The sequence below is a fragment of the Syngnathus scovelli genome, chromosome 11, assembly GCF_024217435.2.
Source record: "Syngnathus scovelli strain Florida chromosome 11, RoL_Ssco_1.2, whole genome shotgun sequence".
Lineage (NCBI taxonomy): Eukaryota > Metazoa > Chordata > Actinopteri > Syngnathiformes > Syngnathidae > Syngnathus > Syngnathus scovelli.
The window spans coordinates 10,107,472-10,132,936 of record NC_090857.1 but is presented as its reverse complement, the minus strand read 5'-3'; the positions used below and the strand labels follow the sequence as shown (position 1 = coordinate 10,132,936).

General features: G+C 40.7%; 1 protein-coding gene and 2 long non-coding RNA genes across 12 annotated transcripts in view; 2 read left to right on the top strand and 1 right to left on the bottom strand.

Moving 5' to 3' along the window:
* The window catches only part of atp2b2 (ATPase plasma membrane Ca2+ transporting 2), a 73,939-nt gene that overhangs the window by 33,768 nt on the left and 14,706 nt on the right, over nt 1-25,465 (bottom strand). For 4 of the 10 annotated variants that reach the window (XM_068652305.1, XM_049734634.2, XM_068652302.1 and 1 more), the window contains exons 1-2: nt 16,980-17,203; nt 10,419-10,997 (exon numbers count right to left, since the gene is read on the bottom strand). In XM_068652305.1, the coding sequence (XP_068508406.1) occupies nt 10,419-10,620 (202 nt within the window). In that variant the 5' untranslated portion in view covers nt 10,621-10,997; nt 16,980-17,203. Of the gene's footprint in view, nt 1-10,418; nt 10,998-11,156; nt 11,326-16,979; nt 17,205-25,465 lie in introns of those variants that run through there. The other 6 variants (XM_068652303.1, XM_068652304.1, XM_068652300.1 and 3 more) reach the window with 5 other exon arrangements.
* LOC125977747 (uncharacterized) lies at nt 17,302-19,924 on the top strand. Its single transcript, XR_007484725.2, has 4 exons — nt 17,302-18,139; nt 18,990-19,106; nt 19,330-19,486; nt 19,777-19,924. It is a non-coding gene; the product is annotated as an uncharacterized lncRNA (long non-coding RNA).
* On the top strand, nt 21,984-24,870 carry LOC137840730 (uncharacterized). Its single transcript, XR_011087674.1, has 4 exons — nt 21,984-22,245; nt 22,952-23,056; nt 23,761-23,865; nt 24,760-24,870. It is a non-coding gene; the product is annotated as an uncharacterized lncRNA (long non-coding RNA).

Sequence of the window (25,465 nt, the reverse complement as noted above, 5' to 3'; positions counted from 1 at the left end):
ATGGAGACACAACTCTTTTATGTCATGTTATGTGCTTGAAGGTAATGGAAGCTTTTTGGGGGTTGATTTATTGATGGAAGGAATGCATAAATCAAATTAATCCATCCATTTTCTAAGTCGCTTATTCTTATTTGTTTTTACATTTTGCAAGTGCAGTGCAAACGACTCATTCCTTCCAGGAAGATCATCGGTTTCACAAGTGAAGCATTCCGCAGCAGATTTAGTTGGGTGAGATAAATACTGTCAGCCCACCTAATTGCTCATCAAGTGTACATTGAGGAGTGGACAGAAATAGTGGGCTGATGCACGGGTGAGTCAGAAGCACCTGTGATGCGATTAAAGGTGAATTGTGTGTCATGTTGTGAAGCCTGGGAACCAAAACACAAGATATATTCCACATGCGTGAAACTTGCTTATAAAGAAGTGAGATCAACCAATGTAACAATTTATTATATTCTTTTGTGTTTGTCCACTGGGTGATGTTAGTTTCCCCCCAATAGAAAGTATGAAGCTAAATTTCACACCTTTTATTGTTTTCCGCAAGGGTGCCACACGACAGACATAACACGTGCACGTCTATTGATGCTGGACCTTGCGCAACACTGTGCCATAAGCAATTAGCCAGCTCCTACTGAGTCAAACATAGCAGCGCCTGTTTCATCACTTTCCTGTAACACCTCGGAAGTAGACAAATATTCAGGTGTAAATGTATTCATGCTTTATTTGTATCTTGATACTCAAAACTATGAAATTTAAGAAAGATGAAATAGAAATGTGACAAGTAGTTTTTTGAAGGGGGCCTCATATCAGTCATATTTAAAAGAAAACTCAGCTATTATTAAGAGGTTATACTTTTCATGAAAAAAAGTACATTTCATTTTCATAAATTGTGATGAGAATATATAATTTTATTTGAAATGTCTGCGAAGTTTTTAGCGTTTTGTGGATTTTGACTGAAAGAGGTTGGAGACTTTTCATTAAGACTTTTGGTTTCAAATTGTGGATTATAATCATCTTTAATGTTTTCTTGTAAGACAAAATTAGAGCTGTTTAAAGGCAGATAGACAGTACGGCGGCTGTCTGTTCTGCCTCTAACAGTTCATGGCTGCTAATTTGCTGATCTGTCAAATGTTGCTGGCTCTGATTCAAATCTGCTGTGACAAACAGCGCCTACCTAACATCCTGCTTCCAAACAAACGAGACGGGGACATGAAAACCAAGAAAAAGATCTTGCCTCGTTCGCTCGCTCACTCTCTGCATAAGGATTTTTTTTTTATGTCCAAGTAGGAATATGATGGCATATTTTAACAGGGGCTAAAAATAGATCTCTATGGAAACACTACGCGTCCCACTCGTGTGGAAGTATCCGCAACCAACTCTGAATCCCGTAAATTAAGTGTGTGCGGTACATCCTTGTTGGCGTGTCCAGGAGCACGCGTGCAGAAAACAGGAAAAGACGACCGGCAGATATAAAGACGCAGTGACCTTTAAATGTCCTTGCAGAGCAGCAAAGGGCTTATAGTTTATATTCAAATTAATTCTCATGATATGTATCGGCTGTGTATTCGATCTTGCATCTTTCCCCCTTCGGGTCGCCATGGCAACAGGCCGCCGTGATGATCATCAACGTATTGATGTGAGAAAAGTTAAGTGAATCAATACGTCCGTGGCGCATTCTCAGTCGCTTTTTGAAAAGCGAGCTGGAAATAAAAAGCAAAAATGGCAGAGAGGCTTCAAGTGTGACTCAGAGGGAGAAAGTGTGTGAGAGAGAGACAGCACACGGCGACCGAGAGAGGAGCCCGACTCTATCATGAATAAAAAGCCATCAGCGAGCGCGCGGCTAAAAGGTGGCTAATTATCACACTGCCGTTACGAGATGGAGAAATGTGTCACCGTGTCCTTGATAGTGACCGACATGAAAACGGCAAGAATGCTCCTCACTAAGACGTATTAGGGAGGATATACAGCATTGAAACACACTTCAATAGTCAGAGGTCAAAGTTGAACTACTGATCTTTTGATGACTGGGCAACCTACTTTGCCACCTGAGCCACAAACAAAATTAAATAATGAAATTAGCACAATCTGTAAATCTGACATTGGTTTCCTATGCCAAGTTATCTTTTTATTTGTTTGAGTGCACTTTAACTCGAGCGTACTAAATTATTATTAGTTAGTTGTAAGACAACAGTGGGATGAAGATGTCAGCTTCCCGGTCAGAAAAAAGACACACATGGGAGGCGCCAGGCTGTCCACTACCAGCATGCAACATTCATAAATGAAAGAGATGAAACAAGGAAGGAAGGAAGCGGACCACACCCAACACAACAGCAGGTCCAGCCACATGGAAATGACCATTGAAAGGATGGATGTATGGACGGACGGAAGGATGGCTGCATGGCGTGTTGTGCACAGCATGAGGCCAGATCCAAGTGATGTGCATTGACTTGAGTAGCAACACTTCACATGAAAGCTTACACGGAGCTGTGCACACACACCATTGAGCAGTCACATCTCAGGCCTGCGGAACTGTACAGGCAAATAAATAGGAAATAAACAACAAACAGATGAATGTCACTCTATTGGGCGCACGGCTGAGGACTGCGCCATTTTTTTTATTCAGGAAATAAATGTGTAAATGTTTTCCTTTGTTTTACTCTTTAGGGTAAGATAGCAACTTTTAGCTTTTTATTTATTAGGGTAAGTTAGCAACCGTTTACTTTTGCCGGTCACCATATAATGATCAATTTATGACCGTTTTCTTTAGAAGACTATCAGCAACAAAATTTGTAAGTTGTGGTTTTATGGAAAAAACAAAAAACAAAACAAAAAATAACAGCAGGCAACATTTTTAATAGCCCAGGAGAACAATGCAATGTTCAGAGCACTTTTAAACAGCTTTGCAACAAGCCAGATCAAATGAAGAAAATAGAACGTGTGTGTGTGCGCGCGCGCGTGTGCGTGCGTGCGTGAGTGCGTGTGTGTGTGTGTGCGTGTGTGGGCAGCTGTACAAGTGGGTGAGTTTAGCTGTCAGGCACTGTGCTCTATGAGTCTGACTCATGCGAGTGATAACGGAGTGGAGTGAGAGAACACAGCTCACAGCTCCTTCTTTCACATTCACACTCATACTCACACACACACACACACACACACACACGCACGCACGCACGCACACACGCACGCACGCACGCACACACACACACTGTAATCTCACTTCACAATGTATCTGGGCATCGAGGTTAGGAGCAATTTTGTAAAGACGAAACAAAGTGTGTGAGAAGAACAAATGAAGTAGTCATACATCAATTAGCCATCTTCTGACCCAAAATACACACACTCACACATACTCTTTTGTTACCATGACAATGATTCTTGAGATTTTTTGTTTTTGTTCTGTTTTGAAATGCAGGAAAATGGGATTGTGTAACGTTATGCAAGAAAAACAATTACGAAAGAAAAATCAAAAGCACTTTCAAAATTCATACATAAGGATTCATACGGAGTTCGGATTTACCACATTTCCACAAACTGTGGTCTAAGATTTAAAATAGTGAATACTATTACAAGACAATATTGCAGTGTGTAGTCTTCTGCGGAAATTTGTAATGAAAGTGCACACAGTACATAAATCAACAATCCTCGGGAGGAATGGAAAGTGAGAGTACTCTTGACAAAGCGGGAGTAAGGGTGTGTGACCTTCCTGTATCTCCCATCTAGATCTCTGGTTTCAGTCTCAGGATCAGATACACCCGCAACACAATAGGGGGGGACAGTCCTTTATATCCAAAGTCGCCAAGAGAGTCATGAAATAATCATAACAGTTAAGCAAAAAGGACAACTGTCAGCTATTAAAATTGTATCAACCTGCTGGCATTTTCTTCTATGTATTAATGGCGACAACTCTTTCATTGTCTTTCCTACACACTGAGAGTCGTCATGGTAACCAAAGGCCAAACTCATCATTAGTCCAGTACAAGAGCAACAAAGAAAATAAATAGTGTGTGGGTTCTACAATTCTTGCTATTGAAGTATTTGGATGGAAAAAAGCAATATTTTTAAAAGTATTTTTTGTCTTGTTTTGTTTAAAGTATTTCTTTAATTAGGCTCATAAGCAGTAAAACCATAAAGAAAATGGTAGCTTATTGAAATGTATTTGAAGTCCTTTCCAAAACAATTACAAATGATCCATCTGTCGCATAGATTCATCTGTGTCAATAGTCCTGAAATAACACAGGTAGGTATTCCACACTCTTTTATCTTTTCTGTCAGAAGAGAAACTGGAGCCACGTTAAGCTCTTCAAGGTGAGACATTCGTCACTGGTAAGACATTTGCTCAATCTCTGATCTTTTGGTATTACAGTGAACCCGCGAGAGCAGTCAAGAGTGTCTTCCACCTAATGCCCAAAAGTTATTTAAGGGGTAGGCTGCACTTTATCCGCAAGCCTAATGAGGACAAATGCTGTTTTCCACGCCAGTGCTGTATTGAGTGAAAGAGGAAGTAGTAGTTTAACAGTAATTAACTGATTTCACAAATCCGGCAGTTCTGATAAAGCCGCGGCTATTTTAGCATCTTTGCAATTTTTGTTTTCTTTTGGGGGGGCAGTCATGTTGCTTGACAGCCATGACAGTCTGATATTTTCACTGCCTCAAAGCAATGCCCCCCCCCCTTTGCTATGTATAAACATGGGGAAGGTTTCTGGCTCATGATGAGAGAATTATATGCCCTTATTAAGCAAAGCAGAGCTGGATTTGCTCCCAGGTTTTTGCATCTTAAAAACATGTGTTGAAATGGAGACAGTCCTGCTACCACCCGACTGAGTGTTCGGATAAGAAAGCGAGAGGTCACCCCAGGAAAAGCGCTGACGCCAAGAGAAACGACCCGGTTATAGCCGGGGAGGGACTGTGCGTTTGCAGCTAACAGCATCACGTCTGTCAACTTGTCACACCGCCATCTTCTAAGTGGAGTATTCTTCGGGACATGAACTGAATGGAAATGTCCGATGGAATAGTAGAGGAAGAAGCACTTGGATAGGAAGATGAGGATGGCATCATAATTTAATCATTCAAATTGATAGTCGCTTATGATTCAATTTAGACCCGTTTTTTTTGTGTGTACAGCTTCCAGCAATCTGATGGCAAGATCATGTATGATCATGTGTGATCATGTGATAAAAAAAATGTCTTTGAATTAGGGTCAACCATCATTATTTGCAAATATCTCCTCGATCTATTTGTTTCAAAGTTTGTTGCGTTGAAATTTTGAGTTCATCCTTTTTTTTTCTTTTTTTTTTTAAATCCCACAAAATGGCGGCCTCTTGTCAAGTTGCTACTGAAGGAGTTCTTTGTACACAATCTTGATAATCTTCATAAAATATTAGCACGCTGATTTACAACTATTAATTCACACATTAACCCGCATGAAGCTATATTGTATCTGTTTTTATAGCGCATTTCGTACCTGTCCTTTGGGATACATCGTTCTCCATTTTGTCTGCCTCCAAATTTATTACCACTCTTTCTTACCTACAATGTAACCTTCTGAATGGCTACAGGACCAGGAGACGCTGTCCTTGTTCCCGTACAAGACATCCCTTGTGGGACGGAGATTAAATAGACTTCATCAGACAGGAACGGATTTGGAGGGAGGAGGGTGTCATTAGTATGATCATCAGGGAAGAGAGAAGGCGAGGTTTGGAAATTAGCACCCATCAGACGCTGGGGATTTGATTTGAAGAAATGGTGGGTGATCTGGCACCACTAAGTCAAACGTTTTGTCCGCAAAGTCAGCTACGATAATCTTCAGCTTCCCAAAAAGAAATGGGACATGCAGAAGCAAAATAGATGTTTGGAGCTGATGAGTGCAATAACGGGTCACATTGACCTTAAAAACGGATCCAAATTTAGATCAGTCTGACATTGATAAATGCAAAGATCTTGAGTCACATTCATACAAAAACTTTGTAAGCATTTGGGAAAGATTTTGCCCTAACAGTTGACTGTCGGATTATTTTAATGAAACCTGACTTTTCCTTATTTATATACTTTTTGTCTACATTCTCTGCCATCCATCCTCAACCTCGTTTTCAGATTGTACGAAAAAAGGATGCAAATTGCCACATAATAATTCACTCATGATCAATAGTGTCGAGGTGTGCAGGGGCATAGGGATCATATGACGATAAGAAACGCAAGTGGGCTGTTTTCACCAAAGCCTTCTCCCGGGAAGAAAGAAGGATGTAGCCGGCCACCGGTGAAAGAAACACAAGGTCATGACCCTTTGGGGTTTGTGCCAAACACAATTGGCTTCCGTCCAGCATGTGTCCCCCCGCATTGCTACACTGCCTCATCACCTTTTAAAAAAAAAAAAAGATTTAACCTTTAAAAGGACGTGCTACTTTTCTAGCCTTGTTAACCAGCGAGCAAAGGAAGGAGAAATGATAAAGGTTACAGATGTAGAGCAGGTATATTTAGGCTACGCTTTGCAGCGGCCCGCTGGGACAGGCGACCGACCAGCAAATGGAAATAGAAATGGGAGCAGAGGCGCAAAAAAGACAGATAAAAATAAAAGGGAGCAGAGGAGAAAGGGCAGGTTGAAGGTGTAATGAGAAGTTTATAGCGTCCAGATTAATATCAGAAACTATATTGTCTTCATTTTCCAGCACAGTGTACTGTATGTGGATTTTAACTCCTGCTGTTTTCAGACATCTCACTTACACCACACATGGTTATCATGGAAAATAGTTGTGAGTCGCTGATTCATATTTGTAGGTCAAGTCAAGACTTGTTCTCACTTCATCAAAGATTCAACCTGATAGACCGAGGCGATGCGGCCTTCGAGAGCTGAATGCGTAGCGTCAGCAAACGCTGTAAGCTCCCTTTCCTGTTCCGTGAGTAACCAAGAGTCGCATCTATAGCATCCTGTCGGAATATCTGTGAAAGTGAGCTGTAAATTCACTGACATCCCATCTGGCCCTACCATGACTTATTCACCTGCTGTTCGCCTGAGGGGAACACTAGCTTCTTCACCTCGTATTCACCTATACAACAACGCATGCTGTGGGCAAACGCTTCCCGCCTCCGCATTGTCATGTCAACCACATACAATCAATATATGCAATGGATTCGAAAATAGAAAAAAATATTGGGGGGAAACTTGAAGAAAATGCATTTAGTTTGTAAATGAGCATCAAGAGGAGCCTGTTATAATCAAGTTTTAGTATAAAGGTCATTTGAAAAATGATTTCTTAATTAAGGTCACTTTGATCAAAGTAAATAAATGGAATGGTGGAAAAGCTGATAGCATTTCCAAACCTGCAAGGCCACCGCGCTTACGGTGCGTGATGCAACAGGATTCTCTTTAAATGTGATTATCCTTAATTTGTATCACAATGGAAAGATTAATTTGATCGTAATTAGCCTTTTTGCTGTAAAACTACAACAACAATTAAGAGCCTAACAATGGAAACAAATGTTTCCACGAGTGCTTGTTGATTACATATATCCTTACAATTGGTTCTATAGTGCGTATATATAATATGGCAGGTTAAAAACGGCACCAAATTAAAAATTTTAAAAAATTAACTCTATTTCTAAAATGATTAATGCCTCATTTGTCTGACAATAAATAAACTAATTTAATTAGATTATGACCGTAATACTGAGTTTTGCTCTACTGGGAGATCCCTCACTTTTCTTCCCAAAGGTGAGCTGGAATGAATGATCCCCATAGGTAGCTAACCACGACACTTATGAGAAGATGTATAGAAAATTCATGGATTAAAAAAAAATACTTACTACTGCGACAAAGCAGATTAATAAATAACCAGTGGCTGAAGAACTCGAGTGAAACTGGAATTTCAATTGGAGCGACCCTTATGCATACATGCTGCATAATGGATTCTAGCTATCCGTGGGTATCATGTGAAAGGGCCAGTCGAGGCAGCAGGGGCTGCAAGAGGTCAGCCGTCCTCGAGGGCCTCTACGCGCACGCAAAGCAATACCCTCGCAGCTAATTAGCGTGATCGTATTTCTCCCGTAACATGTGTTCTGCGACTCAGCCACACAGAACGGACCGATACGGCGTAAACACGCATCACCTGGGATCGCTAATGCAAATGACAGCGGAATAATGCATTCTTTCAATTATTGATTCTCACTGAGAGAAGAGAGCCACAAACACGTATCCAAGACAAAGGACAACGCGGCACAAAAGAAATAACGCGTTGCTGGACAGCTAATTAATCTCACAAGTCTACACTAAATCTTGCAGTTCATCAGACGTTTTGAGCAATTGAAACAATTGTGTTGCTCTAAACGATTTTTAAAATAGAGCATGGACATACATCAAAAACTCTTAACTTCCACGAACAACCCCGGCGAAATTGAGCGCCTCCTCCGTGACAAGCGAAGCTTGCCTCGCAATTGGTTTGAAATGCATGATTGAGAAGTCCTATTTAGACGGCAGCCATTTTGTGGCAATTCAGAAAGAGCATAAAACACATAAATGCTTAAAATAAGTTGCACTGGGGGTTTATGACAATTTTTATGAGGGGGACGTAACCCGAATTTGTAAGTTAAATTAGCTTTGTGACCTATGTAAACACAATAGTAAAAAAATACTACAACAATAATCATGAATATAAAACAGTTGAATGGAAAGCAGTATCTAAGGTGGTATTCTCACACCAGGATTTAAGACAAGTGATCTGAGAGATATGTAAAACCTCATTAATATTTACTAAATTCCTTCTTGTATTTATTTCAGGGTGTTTATGACTTGGGTCTTTGATTTGGTGCGGGTCCACGGGCAGTTAATTCTCCGCCGCTGTTTAGAACGCTAATAAAATGGACGCTGGTGAGAAATTATGTGTCACTTAAGCTAATTTTATCGCACTTTGCAAAACAGTTTCATTTTCAAATATCGCTCGCCACACTGCGGGCATCGCATTGCACCGCGAATCCTGTCTGAGTCATTCACCGCACTTGTTATGCAACTCTGTGTGTAATCTTGTTTATTAAGACCATCCTGCAACAAGCAGGTGCCTTGAAGGCTGACTTTAGAAGAAGGCACTGTTGAGAGGAGCATTTTAAAAATGCAGATGTGTGCTAAAATGACTCCAGGAGTGCCAAGCCAGAGTGATAATTAATACAGTAAATATATGATGAAGAATGAGGGCTGGAACCATACACACAGCAACATTCTACAAATGTGTGTACTAATATTAAAGCTGGCACATTACTGTCATGTCGTTAATCAACTATTTACGGGGAACAAGCCCACCCAGATATAGCGGAAAAAAAAATGTTGCTATTTAATCAATGGTGCCTTGAGATACGAGTCTTAATTGTTTCAGCAATTACACTCGTAATGTAAAACACTAATAACTACAAATTTTTCCATTGGCACTATTTGAAACGCCATTAATCTGCTCTAGCCACATTTTTTATACAATCATAAAGCAATAACAAATAAAATATAAAGACCAAAACATTTTTGGGCACATTTTCCGCTTCAATTCAATGGACATTGTGCTGTTCCTTCTGGTGTGTGCACCTTTGCCACCTGGGGACAGTATTGCACAGACAGGAAGAAGAGTTTCGCTACTAGCTCAGTAAGCTGAAGCAATAATATCAGTATTTTTTTTAAATAAACGTTGAAGACTATATGCCTGTGAGTATTGTTTTACAGTCTGTCGGCGGTACATACGTCGCACCGTATTTTGTGTACAAAGAACCAATGCTATGCATTAATTGCTTAATGACTCCCAAGGCGCAGCCTAAAATAAACCTAACCACACAACAAAAACGATTACGCTCATTGTATATTTAAATACAAGAAGAAACATCGCAGGCACTCCATGTAAATTCACATCACGCTGTCAGGCTAATAGTCAGGCTAATAGAATATTAGCAAATTACAAACATTCACACACAAATAGTGTCGTGACAAAGACAAATAATATGGCCTATATTCTTCACAATGAGTGAAAATAAGTTACATTAATAAAGATCAATTGCAAATTTCTTTTTTTTAATCTTAATTTAAGTGTCCAGGGCACGACACCACCCTATAATAGGCCAAGATAAAGCAGGAAAAATACATTTAGGGTTACATAAAGCCATCTTATCTTAAAATTTGCCATTGAGTAGTGTAATTACAGCAAGTCCAATTGAGGAGGATACGTCTGACGTGGAAGGCGGCAGGTGGGAGTGACGCATGACAGTCCTATGCATACTTAGCAGGTAACCTGGCGAAAGAGCTACATTTTAAAAGGGTCTCCCTCCATTGTGAGGATGTTCCTACAAGCGCTTCCTCCAAAACTCCATCCCAAAGGGATAGTGTCATGGATACATCAGTACCAGATAACCCACATGCACAAGAACAGGAGAGTGTGTGAGTGTGGTGATGGGGGACTCACCTTCCGTGGGTGAGGTTTGCAGTCGTTTGCACAGTCCCTCAACTCCTCCGTAGTCTTCCTGAAGCTTGACCACCGCCTCGGTGCCGCGAAGCTCCATGAGCGAGCGCAGCTCCATGAGCGAGCAGCCGAAGCCCGCCGCGTGGTTGGCGCCCTCATTTCTTTGGTTCTTGGCATAGAAGTCGCTATTGGACATGTCTCCCATGATGCCAGCCGGTCAGTTATTGCTAATAGCGATGGGATCAGTCTCCAAAGTGGGATTCAAGTAGAGAAAAATAAATAAGCGAGAGTGCCACTTGTGGAGATATTAAAAAGGAGGGCAAAATCCAATTATTGGAGCATATGTTTCAGCAGAAGAAGAGGGAAGAGGAGGTTGGAGGGAGAGGGGCGACGAAGCACAGACTGGGGAGCATCCAGGTGAGCGTCGGACGGCCCCTGTGGTCAGGTCCTGAGAAGGTCGCGAGGCTTGGGGGGTGCGGGGGCTCAGGCTCACCACGGCTGCAGTCCAGACCCGCTCCATGCGTGGCTTCCCATTTCTGCGATACGGCGGCCGCTTCTACATGGTGGTCCTCTGCATCACTACTGGAGAGACGGAGGGACAGAGGAGGAGGAGGTTAGTTTCCAGAGGACAGAGCGTGAAGGACGGCGTGGGAATGTCGCGCGGTGGTACAACCACAGTCCGCCACTGCGGTAACTCCGCCGCTTCTGTGTTGATCTAGCGCCGCTAACGGAGCTGCTAACCTCATTCTGAGGACAACCAGAGAGAGGCGGGGAGAGAAAGAGAGCGCGACGGGCGAGAGGACGAGGATGAGGAGGAGAGAGAAGAGGATGCTCCTCTCAGATGCGGAGAAAGAGGAGAGGAGCTGTGTGCGCGGGGGCGATAGGCCGGGAGCTGCTCTGACGACAAAATGGAAGAGGTGGCACGCAGCGTCGCACTGGCGCCGGGGAGGGTGGGCTGACATGGAGTGTGCGTGTGTGTGTGTGTGTGGGGGGGTGCTTTGGCATCACTTGTCTCATCGAGGTCCGTTTCATCGGACGCTGTCACTTCAAGACGACAAGAAAAGATACTTTGGACAGTTGTACTCACGATTATGCAGTCATTCACGTATAGTTGTCACTGCTGATGTTTTTGTTTATTCTATTGCAAACTGCTTTTTGCTTTGTATCAGGAAAAAAAGGTCATTCTTCAAAATTGTATTTCATTGGTTGAAATATGTATTTGTTGAGAATTGGTACTCGTACTGATATCAATATATATAAAAAAAAATATTCTGCACTTTATATTGGGCATCAATTTGCAGAAATAACACCCTTGTGTGGGAACTGACCAGTGACCAGTAATATAAATTTGTGGGGGAAAAAAAAATGTGGGATAGGCTTTTTTGGCCCGACGCCAGTGATAGTAAAGTATTTATTATTCATCACAACATACTCTGCTGCTTCCATTTTGCTTGGTCACATTGGAAGAAAAGAATCCTCATAGGCACTGAATAATAATCCAAATAATTATCTTGCATTAGTCTTGTTTGTGTTGTCTTGTTTTATAGTTACTCCACTTAGTACTGCTTCACTCCCTTAATCTTTTTTTCTCCAAGCTTTCCAACGGTACTGGCCAAGTAGACGTCGGACGCACTGTGCGCACGCCAAGGCGGGCATCTGTGTCGGCCAGATCCTCTAAATGAAAGCAAACAAATGATCTCCCAGGAACGAGTGTGTGAGTGTGTGTGTAGACATAATCAAGCACCAAGCTGAGGAGTGAAACTACATCACTCGCCTACAACGAAATGACATCATCCACAGGAGCAGACAGATCCCCCAACTCTAACTCAGCCATTGAACCCAGATGTTTGTCTTTGAAGAGAACCAGGCGGTACCGTATAAAACAGAATTCTAAATGGAAAAGATGCAATTTCTCTTTGGTATCACAAGAATCCTGGTTATTCTTAACGAACAACCTTTCTAATCTGACACAGGCTTGCCCATCACAATTACAATCTAAAGGTATACATTTATATTTGCAAGTTTCAACCAATCTTCAGGTTAATTTTAACCGACATGATTCATTACTTGTGACTGTAACACTCTACCAGTCTGCAAATTAGAATTAATTTTTATTTCAAACATGTGCAAAGAGTTTTTGGTTTCCAAACGAGAACCCGACTGATGTTAACTGATAACAGAACTAAGAAGTGCAATGTGTCTAAAATAGGGCAAACTATTGTGAATTGAACAACTATTAGTCTCTCTTATCTCTGTCCTTATACCTCGTATTGTAATAGTAATATTGTTAATACATTCATTCACTGAGGTACACGTCACTCACCAGGCATCGCATGCCTTTTAAAGCCATACACCTTCAAAGTTACAGATACTACAGTATGGAACATGGGGCTGGTGTCCCCAAGCGGACAAGAATAATATCGGCACCTCACATGCACATTTATATTAGTATTGATGTTTACTGTTTGCCGATTCAACACTTAATAAATTTGATCATTGTGGGCCAGAAATCATCTTTACACATTTGAGTCTAGAATTGAATTTGAGTCTTACATAAGTGATCTAAAAACTACAGCGCCCCCTTGTGAGACTCCTTGAAGAGTCCCACACCCCTCCAACCTCCCACCGTGTCTCCTTTCACTCACTTTTTGCACTCATGACCTGACAGTGACTAATGACTTACACAAGCCCACGCTGCAGGACAAAATGCCAACCATGTGAATGCTGTAATTAAAACGTGAAAGTCTAATTGGACTTTATGGAGTTGGATACCATATGGGTTGCGAGCTTGAATTTGAGCAGATGCCTTTAACACCTGATCAAACATACAATATGCAAGTGACGGGTAATAAGCAATAAACTTTTTGACTACAAGCACTAACCGTGAAAGCAAGTTCTTACATTGACACGCTTTCTCAAAATGTCCTTGAGCACAGTGCTGAGATTTGAGCTGTGCCCACTGCAGCACTAGCAGCAGCAGCAGCGGCAGAGCACTGGCACACAGCGCCCCCTGCCTCTGAGGAAAAGCACTGCTGGAGAATCCCCTGAGGATGATTGACTCACAAGCTACCACAACATTAGGTAAGGTCACCCAAATATTATTATGTCCTCTCAGTATGATGTAGTGGGGTGCAGCACACCAACATAAACTACAGCCACAGTAATAAACACACAGTAATCCTGTTTATAATTGTAACAAATAGTCTGCCATCCAACCTTTAGGAAAAATAGGGAAATGTAAATAATGGATTGTCATTTAGTACAGCAAGCACAAAATTGTAAATATTATTAATGACTTAGGGATAGAATAAAACATAGCTAATATGTATATAGTGGTAATGAATTAATTAAACGATTGGGAGACTCACAACTGAAATCAAATTTCATAATCATTGACCTATTTACACAGTACTATAAAAAAGACATTAATTAAGCAATTCATTAAGTAAATATTGACTCACTACCTAAATAAAAATTAAATAAGACCTTCAGATGATGTGTAATGGGTAATGTCATTTTTTTTTTATCTTTAATATTCAAATTTGTCTAGGTTTAACTGAAAACTAGGACAACGGGCATTAGGCCTAAAGAGGAGGATTGGAAAGAGAAAGGGACGTTGGTCTATCTTTGAATTCAGCTGTCTACAGGGAGATAAGGCGGAATGGAAATGGTTGGCTAGTAGAGCAGGTCTATCGTGCTGCTAATAGAACAAAAGAAAAGGATCAGGAGAGTCGCTGCTCGCCATTTTAAATGCATTTGTAGTGTCCTTGTCAATATTTTGCAAACTTTAAAAAGGGACGGAAGGAGGGATGGAAATTTCACACACAACCTGTCCTGCTCCCTTTTGACCTTTCGTCAGTGTTGGAATGCTAATTTGTGAAAAGTGTAAGCGGACCTTCCCCAAGAATTAAATTAAAGGCCTTGGTAAGTTGAATGATTTCATTCTATTTAGAGCTCAATGGTGTTGCTGAAATGATTGCCATGGGCGAGCACCTAATACTTGCACCAGTGGTGTCTGAAATGCTGGCCAATCTCAGTATGGGCAAAACCAAAAGCAGACTGAAAGACTGAAACTGATCCAACCTGTGACATTTGTAGGCATGAGTGAATGACGAGGAGGAACAAAAGCCCTTCCCAAAACTATTGCCATTAATTTTGAGCATTATAGATGTCTTGTTAAGAAGGCAGAATTGGGAGGGGGAGATGCACTTTAAGAGCACAGTGGTGCTTCTATAAAAATTGACATTGGCCTGAAATGCTGGCCAGTGGCAGTACAGATGGGAGAACTTAAGGAGGACAGCACAATGCTCCAAATACATCTAGGACATCTTGCCGATGTAAAATGAAGAGTACAATTGGCCTCTTCATCATGCTTCTTGTACTGAGACGTTACGCTCACATTTTTCATCTTTTTCCCAATTAGCCACTGAGTAAACTGCGGCTAATGTGCTCACACACGGACTGCAGTCAATAACGTGACATTTGAAGTTGCGAAGCGAGCACCCGCGTGTTCCAAACAGTCAATGTGCAGAGCAGATTGTGGCTATTAGTTCTACATGATGTTCCAGCCACACAAGCAGCCATTGACTGGACTGATGATTTTAAAACTCCTATAGTACAAAGTTATTTAAAACTCCTATATGACATCATGAAAATAAAACCAATTCATGATCCCAGTGTCAAGTATGTGCCTTCAATCGACAAACAGAAAATAGTACTATTTGGCACTAAAGGAAGGAACCGAATGGCACTAAAGGAAGGAACCGAAAACAAAATGTTCCATACAACAGTAACAGACAGTGTGGTCAAGTTTAGTACGGTTGAAGATAATTTAGAGACCCATCTATTACGATATCTTTCATAAAGCAATGGCCTTCACCACAAGGTCCCCACAACGTCACTTGTGCTTAAAAGCACATCTTGGTAATACGAACGCATGGTACAATTTTTTCATGGTCAACAGTTGTAAATAAGACCAAAACCTGGACCAATTTTAAATGCACTTTTGTTTAGGTAACAGCCACAGAGAGTATGCATTATTGTAAGAATGACCTTGTAAATAAAAGTGTACCAGTGAGCCATTTTCCTGGTAAACAAAGAAGCCCATTCCACTTGAGCAGGGTTCTGAAAGTAAGAGCATCATCAATCCAAATACCAAGACACTTGTACAGATGAACCATCTCAATTCCATTTCTCTCAAGAGTGAACACTGCGGGTAGTACTTGCAGACCCTCCCTGGAGTTTCAAATCATTAATTTAGTTTTGTCAGCAATGGGGACTAGTTTTAGCGGCAGAAGTGTGTGATGCACTTCAATGAAACATCCCTGCAGAGATTTAATAGTATTAGCAGGAGATGAGCCAAAGCACTAAATGATTGTGTCATCGGCATATTAGCAACATGCACATTTGATCCCAACTCATAAATGAATAGGAAAGGTCCTAATATAGAATCTTGAGGCACCCCCTTTTGGATGCTCACGACTCCAGCAATACATTGGATTCTGTGACTAAAATGATTAACGAACTAGGAAACCACATGACCTCACAGGCCAAAACTGATAAGCCTACATCAGTTGACGGATCAATCAAAAGTGCAACGGGTATATTATTGATCACTTTTATAACAGCAGGGTTAGTGCTGTGCTTTTTTTCTGAAGCCTGATTGCAGTTTTGAGCGAAGCTCATTTGAGTCTAGAAAGTCTCTTTTAGAGTTGAATACAGATGAGATATTTAAGGATTTTTTGGACAAGAAGCATAAATTGGATTTTGGCCTGTCAGTAGTGAAAACTGTTGGATCAAGTCTTTTTCAGGGAGGTTTTGAGAACTAGTAACCAACCAAAGACCAACCAAAGTTTCCACGATTGTAGGACATTTTTGGAATTATTCAATACAGTTGTGGAGAGAATCAAAATATCTGAGCCATACTGTTCCAACCATCCAGTACTAACAACAGTGGTAAACTAGTGGTAACTAGACTACAGGTGACCATTTTTGGACATTCTTCTGCTGGGGGTGCCAACCATTGTGGTACCTGTTTGAGCCAACATAGAATAGTCCAGAAATGACTCAACCGCATTGGAGCATATATTTTGCATCCTCCTTTGGTAATAAGATGTTTAAAAAAAATCTAGCAATATTGAAGAGTATAAAAATGGACATTGAAGCCAACTCTGCAAAAAAAATGGTGAGCAGCAAAGGGACTTGATGGCGGCGACGCATTAGTATGGTTGAGGTCATTCAGCCATCCCCGCTTTCCAATAGCGGCTATAATAAATCCCCATGGGAATCTCGCTTGTCTTAACAGTGATCTTCGGGTGCGTTGACATATCTGCCAAAGCAGTCGCCGCGGGCAGTCGAACCCGCGACAAGTCGGGCGTTTATTGTACACGCTCCCCAGTTGCGCACCATCAATGAGGTAGCGGTCCCTACTAATATTAACAGACGGCAAAAAGCAGGAGTCAGCTACAAAGATGTGCAGTGAACATACATAACAGGGATGATAAAACACATCATTCCATGACGATTTTGCATCTCAATCCACACAATATGACAAAAATCACTTACATGACATCAAGATTACAGTCACCCGCAGTCCTACAATCCACCTGCGAGCGCACCAGCACATGCGGCTGCGATGGTGTTGGCGGCAGCGGCAGCGGACTAACCACCGCAGCAATGTGCTGAATGTGTGTGAGTGTGTGTGAATGTGAGTGTAGGTGTGTGAGTGTGCGTGTGTGAGTGTGTGTGTGAGTGTGTGAGGAGACTGAGACTGTGAGCAGCTCTCTCTCTCTCACTGTGCTGCCGCCTCAGCTGGGGCCATCTCACTGCACAGCCTGTACCATGTCGGCAGGCAGCGGGGGTGCTGTGTGTGTGTGTGTGTGTGTGTGTGTGTGTGTGTACTTGTTTTTATTAGTATGGGGGGTCCGAAGACAGGGAGCCCACCAACAAAGTGGGGCCCTGTGTCGTTGTGGGGTCCAAAATCATGGACCCCACTCGGGAAACCACTCTAAAACAGCTTGAAATGCTCTAACAACATGCCTCACGAATTTTTTTCACTTACCCCTCATGGTCGCAATGTTGAGAATAGTGTGTGTGAAGTGTGTGTGCTCAGTAGCGGCCCCCCGACCATGGCAAGTGGTATTGCAAGTATACACACTACCGGAAGTGTGTGTGATTCAACCAATCAGGGCACCTCGTGATCCGAGTGTTGATTAAGAAAATAAAATGCTATTTCCTGTAGATTTAAACCAGGTAATTATTATTTTAGTAACCATAGCAGCTAAAATAATACTGTAAACATAAAATTCCTGCATTACAATTGCAATTTATCTACGTTATTTAATATTCATTACACTTGCTTTATAAAAATACGCTCATTCTATTAGGCTTATTTTAAAAACTGTCTCGTGCATTTTTCATGTTCTAAACATAAAAATAAAGGTATAAATAAATAGTAATTTATTCTTTACCATCAGTTTACATATTAGTTAAATCAGCATCTCGTGCATTTTTCATGTTCTAAACATAAAAATAAAGGTATAAATAAATAGTAATTTATTCTTTACCATCAGTTTACATATTAGTTAAATCAGCAGGTATTGCATGTGTTAGCTTCATGCGGCTAAAACCACCAGCTTAACGTCACTTCGCCACGTGTGACGCCGCCAGACTGAGACTGCTCCGCGACGAAGACACGCTGCTCATAACGAAACACAACATACACGGTGAGTAAATCAACTGCATGTAAATACTAAGTACAAGAAACTGATGTAGAAATGCTTTTTGTCCAGACCCCGAGGGGTTTATATGCAATGATTATGGCTTCGGATTCGGTATATTGTCACTCGGATGGCGTAACGTTTTCCCCTTAGACAGTCCGGCTTTTTAACTTGTTATTCATCTTAGCTTGCAGTGGTTTTAAAAACAATGGTGTAAAAGAGAACGACAGAATGTATAATTGCTCCGTGTTATATTCAGGATGATTTCGATGTGCTAATGTTTCATAATTGCTAAGCCCAGAACCGGACTCTGGCCGTAATTGCCGAAACCACTTCAAAACTCGTCAAACACGTGTGTGCTCAGTGTTATGATATATCTGCATGTCTTCTGTATTTCTCGGTGGTTTTCTATCAGAATGCTTTCTTTAAATAACACAAGCATTCTGACGCAAATAAAACTATCCGGAAACTAGCTTATTGGCTAATTAGCTACCGCTAATCAGGATGCTACGTTCACTTTTCAAACACAAACATAATAAAAACGAGTTGGTAGCTCTTGAAAAGTATAACGAGTTATACTGGTAAAACTATTGAAATAACTTTTCTTTGGATGCAGCACCTGGTTGGAACTGTGACTAGTTAAAAGTAACAAAGCTCAGCTTCAAACCGACAAACATTTTCATTAATATATCAGTATTTTCTGAAAAATATTCTTTCTTTAATCACTCTTGTTCTGTTAGTTCTCAGGCCAGGGTTATTCCTTCAGTCTTTATACAGTGGATGATTACAAATCTTTTAAAATTAATATAGAGTGCTTGTTAAAGTTCTCTCTGCCATGTTTTGAATTATTTTTTAGAGCCAGAAATGTCCAAAAGGAAAGCAAGAAAAAAGCCTGCTGATGAAGCAGCCTTTTACATTTAATCCTCAAAGGACAAACCTGGACTAGTGGAAAGATTTATTGATGATCAAAAAGGTAATAAACTCATTTTTAGACCATTTATCCATTAAGTATATATTTATTTATTTTATAAAACAACACAAAAAACAATCAAATTCAGATTGGTTGTTGTATTTCTGTTTCTAAGCGAGAACTTAGTATTAAAATTGTAAGATAACACCACAATTATTTGGTTAAAGGTGTATCTTAAAGAAATATTTTCTCATAACCAATGGTTTTATATAAAATGTCCTTGCAGGAAGAGGCGTGTTTGCTACCCAGCACTTTGAACAAGGAGAGTTCATCTTATAATACAGGGGTCAACTTCTGTCAGCAGAAAAATGCCAAACAAGCAAGTACTCTGAAAAGGAGAGTACATTTCTCTTTGACTTTGAATGGCAGAATCATTACTGGTGGTATGTATATCCAAATATTTTCTATACAATAATTATGAACTCTAGAAAGAGACTGGAATAAAATACCCTAAATTAGTGAGTCACTCAGAAGCAATATTTCAATAACACATCAGGATTGTGGCATTAACAATTTTTTTTATTTAGTGCTATGATGTTCAAAAAGACATTGTTTCCCTCTCAACTTTTCTTTTGAAATGTTGCAAGTTTTTATTTCTGTAAGCCAACTTTTATTTTACTAAAAAACTAGTTATATGATACAAAATGTTTGATTTCTGTTTTTTCTTTCCTAGTATTGATGCATCAACAGAGGATGGCTCTCTTGGAAGATTAGTGAATGACAACCACAAGTCTCCAAACTGCACCATGAAAAAAATAGTAAATGACGAGCCCCATTTGTGCCTTTTTGCCATCAAAAACATAGAAATGGGAACTGAAATCAATTACCGTATTTTCCGGACTATAAGTCGCTCCGGAGTATAAGTCGCACCAGCCATAAAATGCCCCAAAAAGTGAAAAAAAACATATATAAGTCGCTCCGGAGTATAAGTCGCATTTTGGGGGCAATTTATTCGACAAAATCCCACACCAAAAACAGTCATGAACGAGCAACAACAGGCTAAACGATAGCAACAACAGGCTAAACGATAGGTATGCTAACGTGACAAACACAAACAAAGAGCTGAGAACGGGCCTGACGTAACATATAGAGTGATTAAGGACAACTATTACATGAATAACATGTTTATAAAACCATCAGTGTCACTCCAATTCATTAAATAGCAACAACAGGCTAAACGATAGGTATGCTAACGTGACAAACTCAAAGAAAGAGCTGAGAACGGGCCTGACGTAACATATAGAGTGATTAAGGACAACTATTACATGAATAACATGTTTATAAAACCATCGGTGTCACTCCAATTCATTAAATAGCAACAACAGGCTAAACGATAGGTATGCTAACTTGACAAACACAAACAAAGAGCTGAGAACGGGCCTGACGTAACATATAGAGTGATTAAGGACAACTATTACATGAATAACATGTTTATAAAACCATCGGTGTCACTCCAATTCATTAAATCCATCGATCGATCTTTGTCAACAATGGGTGCGCACGGCTGAGGGCGCTTGCGCTTCAAAATATTCCACAGGCTCATATAACGATAGATAAACTATATTTTAAATAACTATAATACAAGCCAATAATATTATCAAACCATCCGTGCACTTTAATTCCATTAAATCCATCGATCAAATTCCTCGTCCTTTGTCAACATCGCCGCGCGTGCGCCCTGACGTCACCCTCGTCTTTATTCCACAGATCTACTATATAACTATATTGTAGCATTAACAAAGTACAAGGATAGACGTAGGTTTGGTAAACGGCTCTTTATTAAACAAAACAAACTTCCAAGCGTGTGGCGGCGTGGACTTCCAGACAGACCGGGCGTGCGTAATGGCCATGTCCGAGCCCCGCGCACCGTTCGCGGACAACCACTCGGCCGATCGTCGGCCCCCGACTCAGTAGAGACCGGGCGTGCGTAAAAGCCATAATAGTTTTTCAAACCTTCTATGTCACTCCAAATCCTTAATTCCTTCAAACTCTTTGTCCTCCGTGTCACTTAGAAATGATCACCGCTAATGATGCCGGTCGTCCTTGTGTGGGCACGTTTGTATGTAAACAACCGGCGCGCCGCGCTACTGACGTCACTTGAAATAGTAATCCATTGGTACATCACGGTTCTCCAAACTTTCTTTCTGCTGCTCGATTACTGTTTTCAGCTGCATATTTTACAACTTGAAGTTTGTAACCTGCAAAATATGAGTTTCTTTTTGGTGCCATTTTTCTTAAGCCCACCCAGTTGATGAGTCACGGCCAACGGTAAAATTTAGAGCGCCCTCATCCAGTTTCGTCTGAAAATATAATTTTTTTTGGTTGTTTTATCAAAGTCAAAGTCTGCTTTATCGTCGATATATTTTTTTTATATACTAAGACACACAAAGAGATTGAAATTACATTTCCTCTTTCCCTCGGTGAGATAGTACACATATGCATACAAGCAACACAAAAAAAACCAAGAAGGCACTAACAATGAATAAATAAGAGTATTGAATAAATGATAAATAAACAAATAATAATAAATAATAATAATAATAAATATAAGAGGAGCAAAAATGGAGCAAGTGTACATACAGCAGACAGTGGACTTGGATATGGTGCTTTAAAGTGTTAATTGCTTTATTTGATGTTTTCTCTATTTTTTATGTTTTGAATATGTTCAAGATAAAGAAATAAAAGCATGTGAAGTGATCAACTATACTAAAAATAACATGGGAAGTGGTCAACTATACTTGTAAGTGATGTCTTAATGATCAAGTAAAAATTTGTGAAAAAAAAACATATATAAGTCGCTCTTGAGTATAAGTCGCCCCCCCATCCAAACTATGAAAAAAACCGCGACTTATAGTCCGGAAATTACGGTACAACTATGGTGATTCTAAATGGCCATGGCGTGAAAAAGTAAGTCAGTAAGATCAAGTATGCAAGTTGGAATATTAATTTGTTATTAAAAAAAAGGAAGATTTTTGTCTCTTTTATTTGAATTACTCTCAGTATGATGTTGGTAAGTTATTTGTGGTTTTGATTCCAGGTGACAGGCTCTCAGGCTCCTGTTGACGGTGCGCTGCCTGAACCAGCCAGAACTTGGCAGGACTCTGGCCCTGATGATAACATCAAACAAGATGCCAGCCAACAGGTAACATTCAGTTAGACTTTGTTGTAAGAAATAAACTTTGTAGACCTTTTCTTGTTCTCTTAGTTTACAGCTTTTAGTTGGAAAGCTGTTCTTTAGTCAGAAGGTACCTTAAACAGCATTCAGCCAACCATTGGATCACATGGTTTTAGTGGTTCTCCTCATAGAGCCCAAACGAACCAGTGGCACACACACCTACAGAAGGATTGTTGAAACATGCGCCCATGGGTGTCCAACCAAGCCAATCATTCACACACACATAACAGATTTCTGATGGCTACTTGTGGGGCCCTCCGTATGGATCTAAAGTTGTCTTGGTTATTCCAACCAAGCCAATCATTCACACACACACAATAACAGATTTCTGATGGCTACTTGTGGGGCTCTCCGTATGGATCGAAAGTTGTCTCATGTTTTTAGATCATATTTTGGTTATGGACATTATGGAGGCTGATTATATTACAGCTATAGTTCCACACATCCTCAACAGCAAAACGACTAAAGTGTCATGCTGAAGGATGCTCCACTACATCCATAAAGATGCTGTTATAGGACCTGATTAGACATCAGGTCTGACTGGAACACTTTAGTTAGAAAAGCTTGTTTGGTTTTGGGGACTAACTTCACATGATTTAACTGTACAGGTCTTGAGTCTGTCATTTGTGGTGTCTGTATGATGTTGGTAAGTTATTTGTGGTTTTAATTCCAGGTGACAGGCTCTCAGGCTCCTGTTGACGGTGCTCTGCCTGAACCAGCCAGAACTTGGCAGGACTCTGACCCTGATGATAACATCAAACAAGATGCCAGCCAACAGGTAACATTCAGTTAGACTTTGTTGTAAGAAATCAACTTTGTAGACCTTTTCTTGTTTTCTTAGTTTACAGCTTTTAGTTGGAAAGCTGTTCTTTAGTCAGAAGGTACCTTAAACAGCATTCAGCCAACCATTGGATCACACGGTTTTAGTGATTCTCCTCATAGAGCCCAAACGAACCAGTGGCACACACACCTATAGAAGGATTGTTAAAACATGCGCCCATGGGTGTCCAACCAAGCCAATCATTCACACACACAACAGATTTCTGATGGCTACTTGTGGGGCCCTCCGTATGGATCTAAAGTTGTCTTGGTTATTCCAACCAAGCCAATCATTCACACACACACAATAACAGATTTCTGATGGCTACTTGTGGGGCCCTCCGTATGGATCGAAAGTTGTCTCATGTTTTTAGATCATATTTTGGTTATGGACATTATGGAGGCTGATTATATTACAGCTATAGTTCCACACGTCCTCAACAGCAAAACGGCTAAAGTGTCATGCTGAAGGATGCTCCACTACATCCATAAAGATGCTGTTATAGGACCTGATTAGACATCAGGTCTGACTGGAACACTTTAGTTAGAAAAGCTTGTTTGGTTTTGGGGACTAACTTCACATGATTTAACTATACAGGTCTTGAGTCTGTCATTTGTGGTGTCTGTATGATGTTGGTAAGTTATTTGTGGTTTTAATTCCAGGTGACAGGCTCTCAGGCTCCTGTTGACGGTGCTCTGCCTGAACCAGCCAGAACTTGGCAGGACTCTGACCCTGATGATAACATCAAACAAGATGCCAGCCAACAGGTAACATTCAGTTAGACTTTGTTGTAAGAAATCAACTTTGTAGACCTTTTCTTGTTCTCTTAGTTTACAGCTTTTAGTTGGAAAGCTGTTCTTTAGTCAGAAGGTACCTTAAACAGCATTCAGCCAACCATTGGATCACATGGTTTTAGTGATTCTCCTCATAGAGCCCAAACGAACCAGTGGCACACACACCTATAGAAGGATTGTTGAAACATGCGCCCATGGGTGTCCAACCAAGCCAATCATTCACACACACATAACAGATTTCTGATGGCTACTTGTGGGGCCCTCCGTATGGATCTAAAGTTGTCTTGGTTATTCCAACCAAGCCAATCATTCACACACACACAATAACAGATTTCTGATGGCTACTTGTGGGGCCCTCCGTATGGATCGAAAGTTGTCTTGGTTATTCCAACCAAGCCAATCATTCACACACACATAATAACAGATTTCTCATGGCTACTTGTGGGGCCCTCCGTATGGATCGAAAGTTGTCTTGGTTGTTCCAACCAAGCCAATCATTCACACACACATAATAACAGATTTTTGACAGCTACTTGTGGGGCCCTCCGTATTGACCGAAGGTTGTCTCATGTTTTTAGATCATATTTTGGTTATGGACATTATGGAGGCTGATTATATTACAGCTATAGTTCCACACATCCTCAACAGCAAAACGGCTAAAGTGTCATGCTGAAGGATGCTCCACTACATCCATAAAGATGCTGTTATAGGACCTGATTAGACATCAGGGCTGACTGGAACACTTTAGTTAGAAAAGCTTGTTTGGTTTTGGGGACTAACTTCACATGATTTAACTATACAGGTCTTGAGTCTGTCATTTGTGGTGTCTGTATGATGTTGGTAAGTTATTTGTGGTTTTAATTCCAGGTGACAGGCTCTCAGGCTCCTGTTGACGGTGCGCTGCCTGAACCAGCCAGAACTTGGCAGGACTCTGACCCTGATGATAACATCAAACAAGATGCCAGCCAACAGGTAACATTCAGTTAGACTTTGTTGTAAGAAATAAACTTTGTAGACCTTTTCTTGTTCTCTTAGTTTACAGCTTTTAGTTGGAAAGCTGTTCTTTAGTCAGAAGGTACCTTAAACAGCATTCAGCCAACCATTGGATCACACGGTTTTAGTGGTTCTCCTCATAGAGCCCAAACGAACCAGTGGCACACACACCTATAGAAGGATTGTTAAAACATGCGCCCATGGGTGTCCAACCAAGCCAATCATTCACACACACAACAGATTTCTGATGGCTACTTGTGGGGCCCTCCGTATGGATCTAAAGTTGTCTTGGTTATTCCAACCAAGCCAATCATTCACACACACACAATAACAGATTTCTGATGGCTACTTGTGGGGCCCTCCGTATGGATCGAAAGTTGTCTCATGTTTTTAGATCATATTTTGGTTATGGACATTATGGAGGCTGATTATATTACAGCTATAGTTCCACACATCCTCAACAGTTAAACGGCTAAAGTGTCATGCTCAAGGATGCTCCACTACATCCATAAAGATGCTGTTATAGGACCTGATTAGACATCCAGAACTGACTGTAACACTTTAGTTAGAAAAGCTTGTT